The sequence below is a fragment of the Anthonomus grandis genome, chromosome 11, assembly GCF_022605725.1.
Source record: "Anthonomus grandis grandis chromosome 11, icAntGran1.3, whole genome shotgun sequence".
In the NCBI taxonomy this organism is placed as follows: domain Eukaryota; kingdom Metazoa; phylum Arthropoda; class Insecta; order Coleoptera; family Curculionidae; genus Anthonomus; species Anthonomus grandis.
The window spans coordinates 15,064,042-15,091,217 of record NC_065556.1 but is presented as its reverse complement, the minus strand read 5'-3'; the positions used below and the strand labels follow the sequence as shown (position 1 = coordinate 15,091,217).

At 30.7% G+C, this 27,176-nt stretch overlaps 1 protein-coding gene across 3 annotated transcripts in view; it reads right to left on the bottom strand.

The window, feature by feature from the left end:
- Window positions 1-27,176, bottom strand: part of LOC126742470 (MICAL-like protein 1) — a 231,987-nt gene that overhangs the window by 116,133 nt on the left and 88,678 nt on the right. For all 3 annotated transcript variants that reach the window (XM_050449113.1, XM_050449114.1, XM_050449115.1), the window contains exon 2: window positions 1,328-1,493. In XM_050449113.1, coding sequence (XP_050305070.1) covers window positions 1,328-1,493 — 166 coding nt within the window. The remainder of the gene's footprint in view (window positions 1-1,327; window positions 1,494-27,176) is intronic.

Genomic DNA, 27,176 nt, shown 5'->3' with positions numbered 1-27,176 from the left:
GCTAAAAACTAAACTTATTAAATTAAAATTTTTAATTAAACCCATTAATTAATCTTTAAATTAAATATTATCTTGCTATCAACTATCCTGACTTTTTAAACTTATGAAACTAAGCCCAAAAATCCCAAATAATAAAATTTTAAATACAATTAAATGTTAAGGCCGGACCTGTGCAGCTTTTCACGCTTGAGTGGCTGAGGTCAGACGTCTAACAAAATAGTACGTGGGCGTATGTAGTCAAATTTTCCGAATCAAATATATAAATTAAAAAAATATATTTAAAACATTTATTTATTTAATGGAATGATTAAATATAGCTTAGAATATTACTTTATGACTCTTTCCACATAAAATTTTGCGATTTAAAAATGCATGCCATGTGACAATACAAGCAACACATGGACTATTCGCGGCACATCAAAGATTCTAATAGATCTCTGAACTGGACTTACTTACTTTTAATACTATGATGCTACGGAGACCAAATTATATGAATTTAGATCAAGCCTACGTAATTTAGCTTGATCGGTCACTAACAGGCGTATGATCTCATCGATTATATTTCGATCCCTAGCGGAACAGTTCAAAAGGAAACTAGCTCACGATCAATCACTTTTGCTAAAGAAAATGATCGGGTAGACGATTATGTTCGCCTCTTAAAAATGTAAATCAGCGTTATGCGGAAGTTGGAGAATAAATTGATAATATGAGTTATTTGGCAATATAATTGATATATGGTCAATATAACAGATATGTTGGGTAAAATATGAATTGTAGAGACGAATCAGAGGATTCATTTGTTGACATTTGGCAGGTTTATTTGTGCAAAAGTTTAACAAGGGGGTTAAATGGGAAATATTTTCAATTGATTGAAAAATGTTAATAGTGTCAAAGGATTTACAAAAATCTAAATACGTTAAAAACTCCTGTAGCCATCTTATTGATCTTGGTTCTTTACCAAAAAAGTTTTGTTTTAAATACAGCTATTTTGGGGTTATTGAATAGTTTTCAATAAAATAAAAAAAATTGCAAAATATTTTATTAATTGAGAGTTGAAGACTGTCTTTACTAAACAGTTACCAACATATATTTCGGGTTCTTTCATAAGACCTCTCTCATGAAAAAAAAAAGAAAAATGGGTTAAAAAACAAGGTTAATAAATTAATTTTTTTGAATCTTTTACCGTTTCCGAGAGCCTCGAATTTGGGAGAATTTAACTAACGCTACTAAAAAAGTATAGGAATCTCATTAAAACTCTACAATAGTAGTGTACATTTAATAATAATAAAACAAAAACAGTAAATGATATTTGCTTATAGATACTTACATCAAATCTGGCCTAAAGTGATGAATTATGGCACAAAACGCAAGTCCGTCCCTCCAAGAGGTCGTCATGTTCTCCACTTTAACACCTGGGTATCCTTCTGTCTTCTTACGACACCACAGTTCCAAAGCTTTAGTGCCTCGACTCATTGTTATTTCTGAATTTGAATCTGAAACAAAAAAAGCTAATTACAAAAATTGCTTATAAAATTACATAATTCTATTTTATCTAAATTCTATATCAGGATACATCAATAAACCTTTCTCAAATCGGCAAACTAATAACAAAAATAATTCATTATTCGCGCAAGGTCGTAGATACCTTTCAATTACACTGTAGCGAATTTATACAAGAGGACATCGAAACAAAATCCTAAAGCAACAAGCATTCTTGAACGACCTCAAGTACTCGTCAGCTGTTTACTTTCTAAGTGGTACTAATATACCACGTGGGTTGGCCGCATCAACAAAACCATTACCATAAAGAACTGTGAAGATGCGTCTTAAGCAGACTTGAAAGAATTTCTTTAAATCGTAGTATTTATTTGAATTCAGTTAGTTCCCCTGGTATTATTACCCTACTTCTTCCAGTTCATTAATTAACACAATGAATTTAAATGAGTAAAATTAAGGTTTTATTGCAGTTTTGACGCATGATTAATTGATTTTGACGAATATTAAATGACAATAATTGATGGATTGTGCCACTGGGATTTTCTTAAGTCTATTAAATTATCTTAAGTGTATAATCCATTATGCACTTAGAACTTCTATATTTTTAAATATTTACTCAATAATGTCAATGTTTGCAGGCTCATTTGCCCATTGCATAACGCGATAGACAAACAAAGCTGGTGCTGGTTTATGTAAATATTTCTAAATCCCATGTTTCTTCGGTGCAAACAAAAAAGCGTCTCTTCAACAAATTGATTGTGGTAAAAGATGGTAAATATCCGGAATATGGTTAAGTTTTTAAAGAGAATGGCTTGTTATGGCATAATACCTTTAAGTGGCTGCTAGAAAGGAAAATTAACTTATGTGTAAAAGTCCAATAGGACAAAAAGACTACTAGACAGATGGTGAGAGTTATGTTTTGTGAACAAATGATAAATAGAATGAATTTGGATTGTTTGATTTAGTAATAAATGTCCCTCTTATTTAAAGAGATGTAAATAAGTATAACTGAAGAGATAGGGTGTTACAAAAAGTCTCTTCTAGGCATTTTGGGACCACTAAATGATTAGCAAATTGTAAATTAATCAAAATTAAAATGTCGAAGTTGATCTAGGTATGTTGGAAAATTCTATAAGTACTGCAGCTGTTACAAATTAACTCGGAGGTAGAGATTTTTTACGACTGATAGATCTTCACTACATATAGTATTTCTGTTGTCCGCAACGGTTAGATAATAAGCTTCCAGGTATATTATTAGATAAACTGTCCAGCTAGATCGCCTGATTTGAGCCGATTAGACTATTTTTTTGAGATCATCGTTTATATTCCTTAACCTCAATATTTAACAGGCTTCCAAAAAAGGTATTAAATATACCTTTAAATATTTATTATGGGCTCTTCTTACTCCTTGCTTTCTCAAAGAAAAGCAGATTTTAAATAGCAAAATAGGTGCTAAAAATTAAGTTTCTAATAATAACTAGTCTTTTCGTTTATATGATTGAGGGGATAAACAAACTTAATCACAGATCAAAATGGAAGCAATATAATATCTTCTATTTTTATTTCAATTCTTATCATCTCTAGCAAAGTGAGAATAAGTATTCTTCAGCACTTCAATGAAGCAGATTCTAAAATGTAAACCATAAACCATTTTTTATTTAAATAGATGCAGATTATTTCAAGTTGTAAAGAATATGGTGATTGACATTACAATTTACAAATAAACAAATAACTCTTATAGGTAAAGCAAAGAAAACTATAACCGAAAAATTAAAATTTAAATTGTTTTCGCATATTTACAGAAACATGTAATTTTTTTAAAAACTTATAATATTATAATTTTTGGTGTCTTCGTGAATATGTTCCGATAACGTAAAATGCCAGTAACATAATAAAAAAAGTAGGTGTTATCTTAATCCATTATTTTAAAGAGGAAGAGAGGTAATTAATGATACAATCAGCAAAAAGCAGAAGAGATCAAATCATTTGAAGATAAAAGTGCCATAATTGACATTCTGACCTTATGAGCAAATTTGGATCTCGGATTCGGACTCAAAACGCAAACAATCACCTTGGAAATGATACCCGGTTTTTCTACAACAAACTCTTATTGGTGTGTTTAGTTTAATGTTAGATGTATAATGTGTAAGTTGGACCATTTAAAAAAGCCAAGCATTACGCAAAATATTTACAAATCCTGTTTCTATAATCCTCCAATCTTAGAAATCTAAGAGACATTTATAAAATTATTTTTCAAAAATAAGGCAGCTTGGCCCTGTGACAAAAAGGTAAGTCCGGACTACTAATGGCTTGGATTTATATTTTCCTTTTACAGCTCTTTTTTTGTAAACAATCTATGTCTTTTTTGTAATTTTTTTAGCATTTGTTCGTTAAATTTGCACATAATAAAAATCGGAGGAAAAGGACTCATTGGAGCAAAAGGACATTTTATAAAATATGTAATTTTAAACATCCTTAATCTTTTTATCTGAAATTTAATTTCCAAAAATGTATCCATACACCATGATAACTCAACAACATACCTATAAATACCTCTTGTAATTTTTTTAGTAGTAAAAAAATTAATTCATTGGTTTTTCAATCATCATATACACGTTCATTTGGCTTCAATTATTTTAGACCAAAAATTTCTAAAGAAATGCAGCTTATCTATAGGTTCTACTTCGTTTCGTGCCATCTCTTCAATGAAGGTTGGCGGTCACATCGGCAAATGCGTGTCTATCTTGTGCCGTTCTATAAGGACCTGCTCAAAGTTTACGCCAGTCCAGTTTCTGATATTTCGCATCACGAACAGTCGCTTTCTTCCCAAGCCAAGATTTCTTTCCTTCCAACATTTCCTCAATTAATAGTTGGGGTAACTCGTACTTTTCATGTATAAATATGCTTATTTTAATATGTAGTAGCTCTCGCTCACCACCTATTTTCTGAATTTCGTCGATCGTAATTCTCTCTGTCGAAGGAATCCTTAGCATTCGTCTACGACCAAAGTCTAAACGCCTTCAGTCTGTTCATCATGCACTCTTTTAACGTTCATGATTCAATGCCGTACAACAGGATTGACCAGACGTTACACCGCTCAGACTAAGCCAAGTCAGAGAGAATCAGAATCAGAGAGGAGTCTCTAATATCACATAAATCCTTGGCGTGCTTGCTCAAATTCTAGTCCTTATTTTGTTATGGGGGCTTTCAATCCAGGAACCCAAATATTTAAAACAATTTACCGTTTCTAGAAATTCGCCCTCGATTTGCAGTGGAATCTTCATTATATAGCGTGAGCCTGCTCTTTGAACGGTATCAATAATATTCTGAACCCCAATATCTGGGACGGTCATTAGTACCGTATCATCAGCATATCTTAAGCTGCTGACGGTTTCTCCATTTACATTAATTCCATCTGAAATATTTTTTAGTGCGGATATAAACAGCTCCTCAGAGAAAAAATAAAAAGGACCAGTGACAATATGCAATGTAGTATTCTTTGTTCTAATTTTTGTTATTGGATGCCAATAAAGGTTCCTTATTAATTGGATAGCCCTTCCATCGATTCCCACGTTGACAAGGGAGGTCTGTATGTGGAATTCTGTCGAATCCCTTTTCGAAGTCAACAAACCATATGTAAATGCTCTTTTGCTGATCCATGCATTTCTGACCCAGAAGTTGTATAGGCTAAACAGTGCTTCACGAGTGCGTATGCCTCTCCTGAATCTAAATTGTGCCATCCAGATCATCTGTTCACATCTCTCCCGGATTCTAGTGTGGACAATTCTGAGAAGGATCCTTAGGGCATTGCTCAATAAACCAATCAACCTTAAGTCAATGCATTGACGAGGATTTGGCTTTTTGGAAATGGGAATGAATGTAGACTCTAGACATTCTCTTGGACTTTTACCAGAGTGATATAATGGGTGTAGGAGATCCAAGTTTCCTTTATCAATTAACTTAAAAACTTCTGCATAAATATTGTCTGGTCATGGGCTCTTATTGTCCTTGAGTCGGTTAATAGAACCTTCGTTATTATTACTAGTAGATGGCACTTCTTGTAACTATTTACACTATTTCCTTGGAGATATTTTTTGCTTGTTAGTAGTTATTATCAAACAGTATATATAGTGCTTGTCGCTTATTTGCTCTACATATTTCCTTTATTTTTTTGTGCAGATTGAAACCATAGTTTTCGCTGTAAGTTTTTCAGTTCCTCACACTTTTCCCTCATCCAGTCCCGTCTATATTCCGTTGGGTTTTTGTTTTTGCATTCAAGGTGTTTGTCCATTAGCTCCAGAATTACTGTGTGTCATCCATTGTTTCATTTTCTTTATCTAATCTAATTTAATTTAGGGTGTTTAGTTGCGACATCCTTTAATATGTACATTAGATACTTCAGTCCAGGTCACGTCGGTGTCGTCCGCTTTCAGTTGGCTTCGATTTACTTGCTAGAGGTTGGGTTAAGTTCGATCTGCAGGAAATTTATACTTGTCTCTTGTTGTAATATTCTATACATATATCTTATATCAATCACCTCTTTTGAGGAAAATAACATTATTTAAAAATTAAAATGTAAAAAATAATATTTCAAAAATACAACTTAATTTAAAATATTTGACTGCTGAGTTTTGTCTCTTCACAAACGAATGAAAACTTAAGTCAATTAATTATTAAGTTAATTTCAATAGCCTTCGATAAATAAATACCAGGCTTATGTAATAGCATAATATTATATTTAAGTACTTGGTAGGTCTATCTAGTATTTATATAATACATCATAAAAAATGTATTTGATGTGTCAGTAAAAAATAAATTAGATTGAGAGTACAATGTTAATTTTGATCTTATGATATGAACGTTTAATTTTCAATGAAACAAAATTAAACCCGTCAAAGGATTATAATACTTTCTTTAAACAACTTCCTGAACATTAAAATTTTAATGATAACGTAACTTCTTTTGTATTAAAACGAATTATAAATTTAATGCTTTTCATATTTTATATATTTCACATAAAGCCTTCATGACGCATAAGAAAAATTCTGTCACTTTTCTGCGATATTTTTTCCACTATATATTAATATTATGATGGTAGCTCTACTATCTAAAATGTTGCTCTCGTTCTCCAAATTTTCGGAAAATATGTAAGTTAAATTTCCCTATTTCATTAAGCTCTAATCTAAAAAACTAAATGTATTTACTTTTGATCAGTTCTAATATTACTAATTAGTCACCACTACCATAATTATATTGTCTCAGCCTTTATCAAACTGTAATTTTTCCAGAAAAATAATATTTTATGAAAACGCTTTTTTTAAATTCATCGATTTCATATGTTTTTCATTTAACAGGAAGTTTTCCATATAATATGAATAAGTAACTTCATGAGTTCATATTTAATAACTTAGTAGATTTACAATTTCTAGGATTGAGTTGATATCCTTTCCAAAAGTTTCGGAGTAAGTAGAAATAGAAAGCATTATTGTAGATTCTCCAATCCCAAAAGACGCTTAAATAATAATTTAGCATGAATATAATTAGATTAATTCAGAATTGTCATGAGAGTATACATGAAATCTTTTCGTGTTTTAGATTTAATTATTTTATTTAGATTTAGGTTTTTTTTTTTAGGTTTTTGTAGTAAAAACAAATGTGTTGCAATTCTTGGAGCTAAAATATTAATGGCAATATTATAGTATTCCATATTTTTACCATTTTTAAAGTAAGATTTTAATATTTTTCAAAATATTGTTTTTAATTATTAGAATAAGAAGAGTAGATTTATGTCAATGAAATCGTAATGTTCATGTTAAATCTGGTGCGTTATATAAGATTAAATATATATATATATATATATATATATATATATAATATAACATTCTGGTTTTTCCAATACTTCTCTAGTCAATAATTATGATATTTGCTTTTCATTTATTTCATATTTTTTTGCCCATATTTTATGCAAAATTTTTCTATTGAATTGTGTCCACTGCAACGCCTTACATCCAGATACAATAAGATCATAAGAATGTTTCTGGACAAAGATGATTTTTTACATTTATCATTTGAAACTGACATGTAAAATAGATTATAGCAATTACCTGATCTTGGATTATAAGCATTATTATAATATCTTCCGTAAGAAGGTTTAGATAAGTTCCTTCTTTTCCTATTCTGTCTTAAGCGTTATTCTCTATTTAAATGCATAAATTTAATGATAAATTTTTAAATGCTTTATTAGTTATTGCTTAATGTAATGATTTCTTTTTTTGAACCACTTTTTAATATACAATTAATATACTCTAGATAGAAAATTCAAATAAGTATTTAACATATAAGACTGCACTCTAAAATCATTCTTAGTAGCCTAAACATGCCTCAAGTTCTCTGTAATATTATTTTAATAAACAAAAAATCTATATCATTATGACTATCAATGTATGATATGACTAACAATGAGAGTATTTTTCTTATGTTAAACCTAAAAGACCGTTAAATACCCTCAAGTAGCAACCTTAAGAATTAATGCCTGTAATAGAATATTTCAACAAACAACTTTATAAACGCCATTGTTAAAATATAGCTCAATTAATTAATAGACAATGACAAATTTAGTATCCGACTGAGTAGGTAAATATGAATAAGTAAAATTCTCAGATAATATGTTAAATGTTAATAAATATCTGCTATATATGTATGTATGGTATTCTGTTAAAATGTGTATTAGTAGATTCTGTTCTTTACGTATTAGATCGTGTATTACGATTCAATTAAGTGAATAAAATTGATTTGGCTTTCAAGGCAATAAGTTACCCAACCAGTTCTATAAATCCAATCTATATTAAAAATCAAAGTGAAATTCCCGATATATTATATAGAAAGTTACAAGATTACATAGAAAAATGCATTAAATTATAACCGGGTAATCTATAATATCTGCAACTTTCTATTCTGGGTCGTCATTTTGGCACGATTATAAATAATTGCCCGCGATCACCGCTTCTATTAATACATTTATGTATCGGTAAATTGCAGGTATTTCTTTCTATCAAAAGAATTACGGCTTGATGCAAGAGTAATTTTATGCATTTTTGTATCGATTAATCCTTTTGTTTATAGCGAAGCGAATTCACGAATGGATGAAAATTAGCCAGTTTCTATCACAATAATGATTCTATTATGTTTTGTTGCTATGAGTTATTATCCAGGGCGCAAGAAAAAGTTTTAAAATCAGCCATACATAAAAAAGGTTTATTTATTTTATTTACAAGTTCAGTAGCGAACTGGGTCCTGGAATTTGAGAAATTAGCTCTCTCCTTAATCGGAGTATCCACTCCAAATCTGCCAAAATTTACATTTCGCTATCCACTTACGCGTAAGTTATTAACTATAAAGACGCTCTCCTTAAGATAAAATTTAAAACTTACTCTAAAACTTTACTTAAAAACTAAGAATGACTTCTTATTATTCCCTAAAAGTGCATGCACGGAAAGACGAGGAGTAACCTAAAAGCGTCCATTAATTATCCTAATATACAGCCAATTAATTAATTAAGTTTAATTTATAATCCACATTTTAGTCCTAAAAAATACAACAAAAGAAAATCATTTAAAAAATGAAGTAACAAAGTTATCAGCATTGAGTATTACCACCTCTAGCTCGAATTTTCTTATAAATGATTTTAATGTTGTTTTTAAGACACACAGTATGGTACACACAATAAACACGTAATACATTTAGGTAGTTGGATTTTATTTTTTTAATCGAATACGGAACCTCGGACAAAAGAAAGTCAAGAGATCAAATTGAGAATTAAAAAACCTCAGAAATAAATGAGAATTAGAAAAACAAAATTTTTTTTTTAAAAAAGTGGTGTACCATATTATTCATCAAAAATATTTAGTTTAAACCTTACACGAACGTCACTGGTACAAATAAAAAAAATCAGTGAGCATCAGAAAATGCCTTTTGATGCATAGAAAATGCATACCAAATTTTATTAAAATATCTACAAGGGTTTAACAGGTATTATAAAAAAACATATATTTTTCTTCAATCTTTACCACCCGGTATCTCAAAAGTTACGCCTTTTAGGTCATATATTAATATAAAGTTTTTTTCTTAAAATTTACCCAAGATTCAGCCCCTGAATTTTTTCGCATCTATTTATTTACACCCTGTATTTATAATGGAATAGAATACATAATATATAAAAAAATATAATACCAATAATACAAATTATAGGTCAATATCTAAGGCGGAATACAAAAAATAAAATTACAATATCCACCAATTTATATGTATCGTTTGGAGATCCTACAAGATACGTAGAATGGTACGCCTAAGATAATGCGAAAACCTCTGTTTTCGAGTTTTAGGGTAAAGAGGTGATAGGAAAGATGGGCGGATGTCGGTCTGGTAGATACGAATCTTGATTCTTTTGGAGAGTTAATTTTTGAGAAGAGAGTAGGAGGAGGAGGGAGTAGAAGAGCAATTTGGGTCTTAGCTTGTTGTAGGTGAGCTTCCTACGAAGACAATATCTACATAAATAAACCCTCACTCCGACCCAAATTGAACATTTGTTATTATTTTTTTGCGCGTAGTATTTATAATAAAAGTAAGTATTTTCAGTAGTAGTGGTGCTATAGAAATATATGTATTGATCAAGTAGGCAAGTCCTCTTTCAGCCCTAGAAGCCCCTCAACAGAAAGATCCTTAAACAATAAACAACATTAAGAAATTATGTAATTACTACTGTAAGGTTCAAAATAGAGACCTATGGCAGTCCTTTTAAAGAACCATAAAAGCCTCGAATCTAAGGATTTCAGTTTCTAGAAACTACTTATGCTGCATGAAGATGAAAATTCATTAACATTCAAAAATAAAATGATGATTAAAGTTGGCTATACTTAAAAAAAACTAAAAAGGATTAAATAATGTCACCACCGAACCAAGACTGACCACTATCATAATTGTTCTCCACATGACAAACGACACACTAAACAAGACACAGTCTTCTGACTAAGAGATGATTAATATTTTAAACCTAAAAGAAGAAAAGCCAACAGTTGTTTTTGTAGTTATGTGCAATTCATATTCATTATTTATCTGCTAAAAACGCTCTTTACACCTTCAATAAATATAATGCTTATTCCTAGATCCAAATACATAATTTCATTCTAACTAAATCAGAACCTTAACATCAATAATATTAAATCCAAAATATAAGTATGCCAAATATAGACTTTGCAGCATCATCCTCCTGAACTTTACTGCTTTAACTGATGACTTGCCACTTCGTCGTACAATAACCGCTTTGCCATTCTCGCAATCAGCGTGTAGAATAAACGACCAACCCATTTTCTAATGTGTCATTCTGTCAAGGACGAAATTGCAGAACCGTAAAGGGAAAAGGAACTTGTTTGGTGTCTATTTTTATTCATTGGTATAATACTGGTTTACTGTGATAGTATATGTGGTTTGTTGTATTTACTACGTTGTACGGTTGATTTGGAAAATCTTGTTCACAGTCATACCTTGCTAGTGAGATCTCCATAATTACAGATGTTAGAAATGATTTGAAAAATTTATAACTTATTTAAGGTTCTGACGAACCAAGTTTGTTTAGTTTTTTTAAATAAAAACGAATTTTAATAGTTTAAAGTTTAATTTTAACAACTCAGTATTTAAGAAGTCTTTAACAGCTGCATATAACTTATTTTTTGGTAAAACAAAGTGGTGTATGAAGTATCCAAATTAAATCTTTCAAATAATTAACCAATTTTTTAAAAGTTTCTGGACGGATTTAAAAGTTGAGAATTTAAAAAAAATCTTAATAAATCCCACTACGGTCCTGTCGTAAGAAAGTGTTGGATGATAGAAGGTTGCGCGTACTCCACATACGCACATAATAAACCATACCACTTGGTGTTTAGGATTTAAATTAAGGCAGAGCCATATTTAAAACTGAAAAAAACTTCCCTTCGATGAGATTTTTTCAAATGTATATTGGCAAAAAAAAAGTTTTAACTGAGAAATTACTATATCAAACACGATTGAATTAAGTTTAAGTCTTCAAATTTTGCCATTTCTATAATTTTGAAGTAAATAAAATATTTTTTTTTAATTTAATAATATACTGAATACATTAAGATTAGATAAATGATGAGTTTATTTTTATACGTATTAAATCACCAAATTTAATCTATATATATATGGTTTCTTCTTTAATTTTAAGTAAAATGCTGAAATATTTCTAAAATTGACTACTTTTTAATTTTCCTAATCTATTTTAATTTAGATATTTCACGAAGAGGAAGAGGAATGAAAAGAAAAAGAAAGGAGCATGAAGAAAGGGGGAAAAAAGGAAGAAAACCTGCACGGTTGAGCGTAATTTTTGAGCCACACCTGTTGATATCTATGGATCTGTGAAGATTGACAGATTTTAGATGAGAGAATTAATAAAAGTATTAAAATTTAATAGTTAATTAAAGATATGAAAACTTTTCTTAAATACACATTTAAGAAGAATTTAATTCCAACCAAAAAAACACCACTCTGGTGCTTTTGTTGAGCAACTAAATATTTAATTTAACGAAAATTATCCGTTTTGAGACCTAACTGGTTGATAAATGAATAATGTAACTCTTGTAATGCCACCTTTAATTTTTGACTACCTTTATTGATAAGAAACTTCCAAATACAGAAAAAAAGTATATTATAGACAATTTATATTAAATATTAAAAATACACTCAACTATAAATTAGACGTTTTATTAAATGTGGCAGTCTCTAGATAAAATCTAATCACTATGCATGATCATGTCTCAAAATAATTTACATATTTAGTAATAAAAAAGTTCTGGTGACTGTTAAGCGAATAATAAAACTGTGCTTAATAATGGGTCTATTTTTATACACACGAAATTTATTCAAATATTTGCAGATAATAACGATTCGGCAAACGATATTTATATACAGTTTACCATATAAAACAGTATTAGGTGTCATGATCACAGATCAAATATTATAAGATATTTAATAGGATTACAAAAGGTTCCAACATTTCTGGATGATTTCCTAGATGGTCTGCCATAAGCATCGCAAAGTCATTTTCTTTATTATCAAATAATTATACGATAAAATAAATTACAATTAATAAACTGTATTTATGAACTTGAATATATCGTCATAGCAGTATACATACATATTATAGTAGACATGATAAGGTTTAAACCCAAAATTAATGTTAGTTTTTTGGAGAAATCATTCATTATTATTATGAATATAGATATTTTTTTAAATTTAAGTGTTTAAATTGCCTTTCATGATACCTTTACCAGCATCCTTTATATTAAAAGTTTTTTAACAAACTGTTCTAATTACATTTATTTATTACCCAATAATTATTACTCCACACAATTTGATAGTTGTCCTAATTATTATATTAACTCAAGTCTACTGTATTAGTAACACGAGTACATTCATCAACTCAGTATTCCAGATAAATAATTACTCATTGGAAATAGTGAAAAAAATTGGGAATTCCCTCATCACAGGAGCATATAAAACTACTAATATATTTTATGTCAGTTTAAAATTTTTAGAACACATATCACTGGAATATCCAGTAAACAGCATCTTATTACCATTTTTTTTAAACATCGTTAGGTTAAAGAAGCCTCTGGAAAGGCTAGAATTAGCATTGCCGTGCAAGTATGGGCAGTTGGTTTGGTTGAAACATCGCTGATGAAATGATGCCAAATGCTTATGTACAAACAGGTTATACAGGTTTTACAGGTTAACTTATTTTGGCAGGCGCAAAACAATACAATTCCTCTTGAATATATATGAAGCATTTTTTTCATAAAATATGATAAGATACTCTATAAAGAAGTCATCATTCAAAGTAAAATGAATCTATATAACGTAAATTAGAGAAAAAAGCGACAACATCGCAACGCCGCTCGATCGCATTGTTGACTCCACCGACATAAGTAATCTTTACCAGTGACGTAGTCAAAAAATATTTGCATGATAAATATTTATTATTAATAGATTATGTTTTAAATTATAAACAATATTACCGTTTATGAACTCTGTGCATTTTTTAAAGTACTTCATTAGAGTAAAGGTACTTATCTAATAAAAAGCATTTTTATGAAAATTAAATATTTAATGATTATTATAGATTTCTTAATAAGTTTTTATTATTCTACGTTTATGACGACGGTTATCCTTTGATATGATATTATGACAATATCGGTATTTACTGATGAAAAGATTGGCTTAAATCGCCTTTTTCCCATGGTGCGGCACAAATGGCACAAGTTTTTAACAATATTTAACAATTCACAATTGAAATGACTCATCAACCTTTTTCAACCAAAAACCAAAGTAAAAACACAGAACTTCACAAATGCCAAATCTAAACACAAAGCCGTTTGTCAAGATGACATTTCGCGAGATGACATCAACTTTTGCCTGCAGTGTTGCCATTTCAAATTTTTTAGAAGCGGTTTTAGGAATAAGAATTTTATTTTTTTTTTGCTTTGAAGATGGTATTTTTACGCTTAGAACAACATATATCTATTTCTACTTTTTATGTTTAATCGAAAATCTAACATCAATAAGTTAAATTAACATTATTATATATGTTGAAAGATAGCTGAAAATTACCTCTTTTGAAAATGCGTGTAGACTTAACAACAGAGATCGAAATGTTTGTAAACAAAACATCCCCTTGCCCCTGTACACATGTTGAACTCAAACAAAGTTACTGTTTACTAATTCTAGCCTTTCATTGTTCTAAGGTTTTTGTATACATTTTTACTTCTAGCTTTTTTTTACCTCAAACTAGAAGCTATAAAAAAATTATTCTTGTATTATTAAGCATTCCTAGATGCTCCTTTTTGGATCGAGTAATCCAAAACTGCCTCTTGTAGAAAGCTGTATCAAATTCATCTAATCTCATAACGCAAGTCGATGATTAGGTATAGGGAGTCTTTCCTTTAAATTTCATAAAGTGTCGGTTATTAGTTGTTTCTCTTTTTTAGTTAATTAGTTAGTCTTGTTTCCTTCTGTACTTGTAGGAAATTAAAGATTTGTCGCTTCCAATATTAATAACATCCCATACCAAAACGTAGTAGTAAATTCAAATTTCCCCTTTTGTCCTTTGATACTCCATTCTATGCTAATAATGTGCACATAAATTATTAATGAAGAAAGCTGATGGATAGATGAAAAAATTGTGGTGATCTAAATTCATATAGATATATAGGAATTCATGATAGCAATTAACTCTTTTCTCACACCAAGTATATACCAAAAGGTGTATACGATGAAAGTTGCAGTTCATATGATCTAACTCCTTTATATGTCATAAATATTTTCGAACCTAAAGTTGTCTAATTAACCTTTTTATAGCAACGATCCTAAAGGCACTAAGAACCCCTTTCTTTGCAACGTTTATACACAACTGGTCAATTTCTTTCTTGAGTGTGGAAATACCTATGCATTAACATGCAACATAAAATCACAGGCAAAGTCATAAGTTAAAGAGATAACGATAGTGCTTCACCAATTCTCGAATTCCTAATTGATTACCACGAGAGGAGAAATGTATTTTTGTGATAATTATCCTCTTAGTCAGTCCTCTCTTACTGAAGATGGAGATTCCCTACATTCAATTAGAGTTGAAATCTAGTTAGTAGAGAGGGAATAAGAGAGCTGCTATCATTAGATCAATTAGACAGTCAAAATCGAGTTCTTGAGTGTCAATTTACTTCATAAAATAGTTTGCACCATTAACAACATACTGTAACTGACTTTCAGATCTCAAGGGTATTTACCGATCTCTAGTGGCCATCAGCTGTGGTCCAATAGTTAGAGGGAAACAGCCAATAAACACACTAAATCTTAAATGTTTTGCTTCAGTGCAACAACAGTCGTCGGTTAGCATTTTCTAAGCTCTTATATTTTTTTTAGGACGTAATAGCGCATGTCTGGAAAATATTTAGAAAAATACAGGGTGTTTTAAAAAAGTGCGGCTTTTTTTAAAGAGTGTGCCATCCTCTTTATTTCATTTCTGAGACCATTTTAGGCTACTTAGTATATGCGCTAAATATGGCTAGTTTCTCATGCGCAGTTTGACTGCAATATTTTTTTTTACAAAAATAATTAAAAGGTCATTTAATTATAAAACGTCATTTAATGTTAATTTTATGTCAATATTAGGTGAAATTCGTATTCTAGAAGAATGGAGGATTACTTTGACTTAAATAGTTTCTTTCTTATACAGGGTCTTCGCAGTTATTATTCAAATTTTACGAATTTCAAAGCTTCATTTCTCGCTTTTTTCAAACGGAACACCCTATATATTTTTTATGCATTTAATGAAAAATTAATAAATGAACATTTTTTATTTCACATTTTTAGCTATCTTTAGTCAATATTATTAATATTAAAAATATTCACAATAATAATTAAACATTTGTAGAGTTATTTGAGCAAACGGATGTCGTATTCTCTGCTCCATAGCTACTGCTGTTATAGGTGGATTTCTATAAACAACTTCTTTTATAAAACCCATAAGAAAAAATCTAATTTTGCTAAGTCAGGCAATCTTGCTGGCCAAATAATAGGGCCATTCCTTCCAATCCATTTTCCTATAACGGTCATATTCAATTGTTGAGTAACATTTTGAGAAAAAAGTGCAGGAGCTCCGTCCTGTTGAAACAACATTCAGTTTCTAGTAATTAATGGAACATTCGCAAGTAATATTGTCATATAAGAATTGAAGGTAAATTTCATCAATAGTTTCTATAATATTTAATGTATTAAACTATTTTCCAGACATGCGGTATCACGTCCCAAAAAGAATTTAAGAGTTTAGAAAATGTTAATCCTCTTTTTAGGCTTTATAGAAGACTGAGGCATTGTTGCAGGACTCTGTAGATTGATTAAAATAAAATATATATTGTTGTGACGAATTTATACTCATTTAACTATTTTGTTAGGTATAACGTCACTATTTAAATAAATAAAATAAATCTCACAAGCTCAATCATTGTAGAAAAGAAGAAAATAGACTTATTCTTCTCCATCAGTGCCTACCAATCCCTTCACTCCAGATCAATTAACTCACGCATATATATAACTTGAAGCCAATCTTCGTTCGTAAAAATACGTTATAGGATTTTTCGAATTTTTGTTTTTTAAACCTAATCAAAAGGCCCAGGTTATCTTCCAAAGGCATCAAATTTCAGATCGTTTATCAGCAAATAACCGTCCTAATGGAATATGGCTTCTAGAGTTCTTTCTTAGAACAGTCTCGAAGAATAACTCGAAATTTAACAAGTTGGGCAAATATTAATACAATTATTGTCTCAAGTGTCAATTTACTCCATAAAATACAACAAAAAATCTGAAATATTTTTCTCTTTGGATGGAGAACTATACACAAATCAAACGCTTAATTTTCTGAAAAACTTAATTTGCGTTTAATATACCATCACAAGAAATTATCCTAGAGCAACATATTCTCTGATCTTGAAGAGATATTGTGAATATTCTCAGAGGACAAATTTAGAACTTAAGAAGTAAGAAAAATGTCCAACTAAAGTTAGTTAAGAGCCTGATTAAAATGCTAACATTACTTATTTAGTCTGCTGACATGTGGTTCACTTGTACGATAAAGATATTTCCAACAAGGGTAACTTGATACTAATCAATAACTTCCAATTTATTTAAAACAATTTTATCAAGAAACTTATAAACCTTAAACACTACTTGCATGAAATCAACTATATCTGCAGCCCGATTGGAGCAACTTGCGTTGAAATGCTCTTCAATTAAAAAACATCATCAAGTATATTATTAGGATTATATTATCAAGTCTTAGTAATACTCTATAATAAAAGAATCCATCTGGTAAACTCGACCCATACTTGTCCGACTTCATTTCGCAAATAAAACTGAATTGCGTGAGAATGTAACCTCCGTTCGCAAAGTCAAGTGGCCGAGATGGATGGCTTCGCAATTTAAAACCAGATATGAATTCTCATGCCACCATATCTACAAGATGTCACTTTATACTTTGCGAATGACATTTGACTCCGGCTTTACGGATGATTAACCTAAAGAGGTCTTCATTAAGTCAGGTAAATAAATCGTGTTTGTTTAACATCACAAACAATACATTCAGATTTGAAAAGAACAATGCAATACGTGTCAAATACGTAACATTCGGCACGTAATTATTTTATAGCAGGCGTGGCCGGACAACTGGAAAGCAATGAGTAAACGGTTTAGCCCGTATCGGGTTAACTGGTCATAATATATTATAACCTGTTGACAAATAATAACAGTTTATGCTTGATGATAAAGTAACGATCGTATATGTGATTATCAATAATAAACATAAATACCCGGATAGGAAATAAGGTCGGCTAGAATCTGAATTGAAAATAGTTTTTAAATTAATATGCAGGACGTCCACTATCTCAAACTGGCAGTATTACTATATTAGCAAGGTGCCGAAGTAAAGTCATTGTTGTCATTAATATTGGTTTTGTATATTTTTGCTTTTCACTTACTTCCTGTTACTATTTATTTTCCTATAGAATTTAAATTATTCAATTCCTTACATTGTTTATATCAGCCCCCTTCTTCAATTTTCATGTCTTTCTTTATCTGTTAATAATTTGAACAAAATTCAATTTTGTGGTCATTTTTATCAGAAATTGTTTTTGGTTTCTTCCGAATTTAGAGATGAATTAAGTTTTGTAAAGATGTAGCAAATCATAATCTCTCATCGACACCAACGCATCTAATGGAACGCCAGTAACATTATTTTTCACTTAACACCAAGTATTGTCTTTCTTTAGTTCTAAATTTCGCCTACTCACTTCATCTGTATTAATTAAAAAGTTTAACATGGCGGTAAAGTGAAATTTTCTGTTTTGAAAATTTGATTATTTTTAGTTTATTTCAGATATGATCATCATCTAGAGCAACACAATCCTTAAATGTAATTACACTCTAAACATTTTGGTTTTCGGTATCTCTTAAGGGTAGCAAAGATACAAAGTTCTTGTACAGTTAAATACAAATCAGCTGAGAAAAATAAAACGCCAACAAAGTCAGTTTTCTTCTTTCATAGTTGGATCCAACTATCAGCATTTAACTCTCGTCCCAATTATATGTAGGGCGAATGTTATTTTCATCCCCAGGTTATCCACCATTTTCAAGTACATCATTCAAAATCCAACGAATCAAAATGTGTGTCTATATTACATGTCCAAAGTGATTATATCTGATTCGTATAAGTTGCTATCAAATTTCATACTCGTCATAACTATATACAGTACATCGGTAAAGTAGTGGATAAATTCAATAAAAATGAAATGGACATGATTGGTTTCGAAGATATGTCGCGTATTCAAAAGGAGGTGGTTCAGTTGTTCAATGCAACTCACCCTGATCTGTCGCCTAGGCATGGTAAGCAGAGTTAAAGCAAAGTTTCGTAAATTCGGGCACGTTCGGGATACTCAAAAAGCTGGTCGGGGTTCAATAACTAAAGAGATGAGCTTAACGGTCCAATATAATCCCAAAGCCACAATCACAGGCACGGCTTCTAATGTTAATTTATCGCTATCTACTGTGCTTCAAGTATTGAAAAAAGCAAAGTTCCACCCTTATAAAATATTCTGACTTCAAGAACTATCGGATGATGATTTTGATCGCCGAAATAAATTTTGTGAGCAAATGCAGCAATTATGTAATGATAATAATAATTTTGTAAAACGGATAATATTTTCTGACGAAGCAACGTTTACTCTAAACGACCATGTGCACAGACAGAGAATTGTCGATGCTGGGTGACCGAAAACTCTCATTGGTTCACAGAATGTCATACACAACACCCTCAAAAAGTCAATGTGTGGTGCGGTGTTGTGGAAGGAAAAGTTTTAGGACCTTACTTTTTTGATGACACTCTTAGTGGTGAGAGGTATTTGGACTTTCTTCAAAATGATCTTATCCCCGCTCTGATAATTTTGTATCCGGATTTGGAAGAACCCGACATGCACCAACGTGATCTTTTTTTCAGCAGGATGGAGCCCCGCCTTACTACGCTTTGCCCGTTCGCGATTATCTAGATGAAGTTTTCCAAATCGTCGGATAGGTAGACGAGGGTTCATTGAATGGCCACCCAGATTGCCAGATTTAACTCCCCTCGATTACTTTTTATGGGGATACTTAAAAAGTAAAGTGTATGTCACTAAGCCAGCGAGTTTAGAATATTAAAAGAATAAATGCGCCAGGAAATTGAAAATATTACTCCAGATGTCATTGACAAAGTTCAAAAAGAATTTTTAAATCGCCTTGGTTATTATCAGGTTGTTAACGGTGCTCAATTCGAACATTTAATTTAGATAGGTATTTCTTTAATTTTACATTTTGTTATCATTTTTCGTTCAAAATTGGTTATGGAACCACTACGTTAAAAATGGTGGTTTCCATTTAAAAAGCATGTTGATGGTGTCATATCTTTTTTTTTATTCACCCTGTATATTTAATTTCCGTATAGGAAAACCCTAAACCCAATATTAAAATCGACGGGTTCGGGCATTTTTTTCAGAAATGGTCCATTTAATTTTTATTGAATTTATTCGCTACTTTACGGATGCATTGTACAACTTGATTAAATAAACATCAACATAACACATCTTATTTAGAATTTTTGTATGGATATTTAAAGGTTTATATTGTCTTAACTTCAATAACATCTGGTTCACACTTAACACAAAAAGTAAACTAACCTGTATATCTTGCAGGTCAAGTGAGTTTTGTTGTCAACTCAATTATAGGAAACTGAGCCTTTTTAGTAAGGTACGGATAAAAAACATTCCTCAGAAATTCACGTTGCTGATTAGCTTTACCTGTGTATGTGTGATTGGATAGGGGTTTTATAAAGTCATTAGCTGGAAAACAAACTATTTGTTGCATTTTTTCCAGTTATTCATAAAAGGAATTATTATATTAAAAAACTTTAACTTCCTCTACGATATTCCAGCGTTTCTGACATAAAAATTATTAGAAACATATTGTAAGTCGAAGATCCTATTGGTCTCTTTTTATTTTCGGGTTATTTTTGGCAAACAGTATATTCTTGGAATGATATTGTAATAGGAATTTTTCGAATAACAACATAAGGTTACTACTTGCATAATCATTTTTCATAACTTTTTCAATTTTGCGTTTTTTGGAATAATGTTCCTTGAAACTTGTTTTTGTATCATTTTAATCGTTATCCTAAAATGTTATCCCTATCTAATTTGTTTGAATTTTCGAAAAAATTTAATAGAAAAACTAATCTAAAACTGAAAATGATGCATGCTGCTCATTGAATTGATGATACAACTTACCTCTTCAAGATTGCTTTTGAATTTAAAGTGATTTCAATTTTAATTTTCCCCTGAAGATGTTAACATGTAAAAAAAGTTCTAGTCCCACTAGATTAAAGTTATGGTTAGAAATTAAATGATAATGATTTCAGCAATGAATTATATTATTATAGACTACTGTTCGCATTATATAGCAGCAAAGCAAGATCGGAATTATAACGAATCTTCTTGATCTCATATCTCCATGATCAATATCCATCAAATTCATTCATGAATTTTTCAAAATTATTTTCGAAAACAGAATCATGAGTTCAGTTGACACGACACGTTCAAGGTACGGCTGGTATGCATCAATAATACCAGGATACAAGGTGTTAAATGTCTAATTTGTTTTCATTCATATATTTGTCAATGTCGTTATTTCTTAATGAAGCGACAGAGTGGTACTAAATTAGGGGTTTTGGGGTTGTTTTACAGGAGAAATTCGAATTTTCGGCTGCGTTACCATGAAGTCGTAGTGATAAAACTAAATATTTAGGAGTGACATCAAAACTCTGAACAGAGGTGACATTAGCTTCATACAACCCTATATCCCAAATACTGTGCCAATTTTGTCACAAAATTATTAGAGAACGAAAAAAAATTCAAATTTCGAATCAATGTACTAAATCCAAATTGGAATAAGACAAAATTTTATTCTCCAGTGACACCATTGAAATGTATTCATAAATATCAATTTTTTTACCAGTTGTGAGTTATGACACGTTTTATCATAAATTTTCAACAAAATAACAATTACGTTGTTATCCTCAACAAATCTAATAACAATCACGAACAATCTATTACCTCGCACATTACGTTTCACGTATTAATGTAAACATCGAATATGTCGATTTAATATGTGTCAAAGAAAGTTGCTAAATTATAAATATCTAAGCAACCGTGAACTTTCCTTTTAATTTATTCTCAGCCATTAACAGACAGCTTTTAAATATATTTACTGATTTGAACTAATAATGTATACAGACTGAGTATTTTATTTTTAGCATAGGACAACAAAAAAAATAAAATAGGCAAAAAATGCAGTTTTGTAATGTCAGGAAATTTTAAAAGAAGTCAGTAAGAGCAGTGCGATAAGAAACATAAATTCCCCGATACAAGTTATCAATGTCCCAATCTCTACATAATAGGATTTTCAGAGACATTTGGAATGTTGTCCGAGGTATAGAAGTACATGCCAGCATGTTTAAAATGTTTCTTTTAAAATATGAAGAACATATTAATGGATGCCAGACAATCATCTGTACAACAACAAATGAAACAAGGAAAAAATTAAACTCAAAGTCTAATAAATGCAACGTCTATTTGTTGGGTTACGCATTTCGCCTTACATCATCACACCTACAATAAATATTAAGACTATGTAATAATGGTTAAACATCAGTTTACAGGAAAAGCATATAATAACATACACTAAAAAACCACATTTGGTAACATAAAGGTATAAATAAAAATCTAAAACAGTATCGATATTGACTAAAATATGAATCTTAAAACACTGAATATTATGTATGTATATTATGTATTTGTATAAAAAAAAAAACAAATACAATCATATATAATAAAAAATGATAATCAAAAAGTATTTTTTTGAAAAGAAAGAACTATAATGATTTAATGCGCCATCAGTATCAGTTTCTTCAAAATGATTTAGAACATATAATTTTTGGTAGAGTAGCTTCAGAATAGTAGCGCTTCACGTAGCTCTAAAAGGGTAAAGAAGAACGTCAAACTTGAAATGTAGCTGAAAGGGTAGAACCTGGTCTGCTGTAATTTCATTTTAGAGTTCAATAATTAATACGTGATCTCCATAGCCAAGAAATTTAAGGATGAATGTCCAGTTATTTACAACTCTAAACTTAACTTATAGCTGTGTTAGTAATAAAACCTTCAAAGTTCAACATTTTAAAGAGCAACTCATGGACTTAGCTTAGCACAAAGCATAAATTTCTTGGATACACATAGACAATAAATTGAGATTGGAGCATTATACAATGTTAAGGTAGCATCCGGATATTGAATACTTTGATTCATGAAGACTCAGTTCGCGTTTTAAGTGTATATTTTGGAAAAGCAAGTTTGTTCAGGAAGAAATAAGAATATTGTCAAATGAAGCTTGGAGTCAAGTGCATAAAAAATAAATTAGGAATTAACCAAGCTACCAATTATTGAGCCAAAAGGACACGTAGTGCCAGTCTGATAATCCCAACTTCAGTATTTATACAAAATGAAATAATTTTGAATAAATTAAGGATTTTTTACTGTGAATTTGGTGTTTAACACATTTTTTAGATATTTCTCACATATTGGCCAAATATTCGGCAATTTTAAAGAAACAAACCAACAAGCAGAAGTTGAAATAACATTTAAGCTGGTAAGGAAAATTTTGAATCAGATATTCAAGAACTGAGACAGGAACAACAACGAATACACAATTTCGAAATCCAAATACTGCTTCTGCAAGTAATGCTTGCATAGTAGCAAGTAGTAGTATAGTTGCTTAGACTCTGATTATGAACAACTTTGCAAAAGATGAAAAGATCTGTGTATAATGTTTTCTCACGAGTTGCTTCGAATTCCCCATGAAATCATGAAGCATCGTAAAGTCCAGTCCTATTTAACATTGCGATTAATTAAAAGCACTGCTTCTGTTTATACCTGATAGAAAGGTGGTATTTTCCTATATATTTCCATTTTCCACAAATGCTTATCGGCATCAACAGCATCTACTATTTTCAGTGAAAAACTATTCTAATCAAACTCTGAATTGTTACATTTTTCACGACATCTCTAACTAAAATATATTATTGCGTTACACTAAAATTTAAAAAAATAATGATATATAACTTCTCTTCGCAAATAACTATTAATCGTAAACCAAACATTAGTACCAGTATCTATAAAGATGGAGTTGTTACTGAAAATTCGGATATCTCTTCTTATAAACGCCGTTTTTTAGACATTGCATACTAATATACCCATGAGTGAGATGCAACGACCAGTTTTAACATTAGTTATTGTTTACGTCATTTTAGTTGGAAGTAAATTTATGAAGCTCCTTGTCATTCACCATTGGGCGTTTTCTTTGGCAGCTTCTCAATTTTTAAAGACTAAAATTAGTTCAAATCCTCCTCCAATTACGTACACACAGAGGCAGTAGAGTTCAAAAAGAAAGCAGAACGCTCCAATTGGTACATACCAAACTAGGAATAGACAGTCGAATAGCCCTAGAAGATCAGATTGTCCATTTGAGTAGCAGGAAGGATCGAAGAAGAAAATTGATTTTTAAATAGAGCCTTTAAAACTGTAATTATTTATTCATTAAGATTGTTCACATGAGCTAGAGTTCCCAAGATGCCTGTAATAAAAATCAAGTTATATAAATCGTTAATATTGCTTGGGCTAAACCTAAATCGATCCACGATCAGTTAAGAATAATAGTTTACTTTCAAGTGAACGTGTTATGAAATGTATTGTCCTATTTCGTTCATCTTGCAGTACAATCTGAACAGTTATTTTAAATTGGCCTGTCACGACACCGATTAACACCATATTAATTAATCTTTTCATCGCAACAATAACATTACAACCTCTTACGATAAATATAAAATTAATAATAACTGGCTCTTTTGCTTAAAGCTCATTGCAAACAACTGGGTCAGTAGTCATCCATGAGTTGGTCTTAAAATATCTTATACGCAAGCCAAAAACGCGTTACGATTGCCATCGTGCCTCGTCATACTTCACTGGATTGCAATAGCTTCAGTATTTGAGCATCGCCGATTGCTTTATTTTCAGTAACAGTAATTGCCTTAATATTGCTGCATTGTATATGACCAGTTATAGGAATAACCGTTTCTTTACGGCTTCCTTTAAGCCTAATATGGTTTAATACCAACAGCAATAAAAGATATAATTGTGTCTTAAATACTTCAATTCGATTTTAGCTTCAGAATTGCAAAAAAGAGTATTTTCTATTTTTTAAACATGTATCTGCAAATTATTTATATCAGAGATAAATGATGTAAAATTTCGTTTAACAAGATTGATATTTGATTGACGAGTTCGATCTTAGTATACCTCTATGTTCTGTAGAACCTTAGAACATTGAAAGGCTAGAATTAGTAAACAACAACTTTGTTTGAGTTCAACATGTGCACAGGGGCAAGGGGGATGTTTTGTCGATTCTCTGTTGTCAAATTTACACGCATTTTCAAAAGAGGAAATTTTCAGCTATATATCAACACATATCCTAATATTAATTTAACTTAAATTTGAATGTTAGATTTTAGATTAAAAGTAAAAAGTAGAAATAGATTAAAAAATTGGAAATGGCAACACCGCAGGCAAGAGATGTCATCTTTTGAACTGTCATCTTGACAAACAGCTTTGTGTTTACGTTCGGTATTTGTGAAGTTTTGTCTTTTTTCTTTAGTTTTTGGTTGAAAAGGAAAAAGGTGGAGTCAGTTTCCGTGTTTTTGTAAATTGTTACGATAGTAAAAAGTTGTGCCGTTTGTGCCACACCATAGGAAAAAGGCGATTTAAGCCGATCTTTTCACAAGTAAATTGTCCACGATATTGTCATACCATCATATGAAGGGACAACCGTCGTCATAAACGTAGAATAATAAAACCTTATTAAGGAATCTACAATAAATATAAAGTATTTAATTTCCATAAAAAGGATTTTTAGTAGATATGTGATGAAGTACGTTAAAAGCATAGAGTCCATAAACGGTACCTAATATTGTTTATAATTTAAAGCATAATCTATTAATAATAAATATTTATCTTGTAAATATTTTTTGACGACGTCACTGGTAAAGATTACTTGTGTCGGTGGAATCAACAATGGGATCGAGCGCCGTTGCAATGTGGTTGTCTTTTTCTTAAATATACGTTATCTACATTCATTAAACTTTGAATGTTGACTGCTTTATAGAGTATCTTATCATATTTTATGAAAAAAATGCTTCATATTTTATTGAAGAGGAATAATAGTGCTTTACGCCTGTCAAAATAAGTGACAAATTTTTATGATAATATAAAGTGTTCACACTCTCAACTGCGCCCCAACCATACTATTTTACGGCACATTGTTTCGATAATACGTTCAAATATTCTAGCGGTGTGCCTAATTGTTGAAGTTTTACTGTTTTTAATAGGGACGAAGTAACCTTATATGTGAAATCCAACTATCGTAACAATAACTCTAACATTTCCGGCTCAGCTGTGCTCTTCTTTGACCTTCAACGATTTTGAATCACTGAAATATTAGTGAGCAACAAAATTGAAATAAAATATAGTAGGACCATGCTCAATACATCCTCAAGGAAATGAGGATATTAGATTCCTGGAAGCCTCGGTGAAAGAACGTGTCTATAGAATTATCTCTAACAATCCAATCATAATAAAAACTTACGTCTAGAATTGTAGCAATTTCTTTAATACTGCCATCATAATAATTTCGTACATGGCCATGCGATAGGATTTTGAGTATAAACCCTGACAGAGCAAAGGTTTGTCATTAGAGGAAGCCTGTAAATTCACCGATGCATTGATTAATTTCATCAAAGAACTATGGTGTACTTCAAGGATGAAGGACTTGGAGGGTGTTTTCATTAATCAAAAGGTATTTCTCTGTGAGAATGAAAGAATCCATAATAAGGCAAACTTCGAAACACTTCCAATCGTCCCAATTTAATTAAACCCAAAGATCTAAAAAAATCTGCTGCAGATTTGGCTCTTTCGCAAACTGCATTACATACTGTCGAAATGATTTATGATGCAACTCAAGTTGCATTTCGATTATATAATTGATGAATTTGTCACAATTAAAGCAAGGGAAATTATATTCATTCGCCAAATTCGATCATGTTTCACGCATTTAATTGAAGTTTTTAGATATTTTGTGAACTTTTTAAAGTGCACTTCAAAGCAAGAGTGCAATATAAGTTTCTGATCCAATTATTTAGTCATGCAGATGATCGATGAATTAAAACAGAAGAGACATTGTGCAATACTTCAACGTTTTTATGACACTCAAAAGGATGATGCATCATTGGAGATGATGCTCGAATTGTTTTCCTTTCACAAGCACTAAAAAAGTCACTACGCCTCTGCCATTCTAAAAGCGCACATTTGAAAAAAAAAACAGAACTCAATTAAAAGTTGACACCGTCTTGCATATTTTCCACAATCTTCCTACCT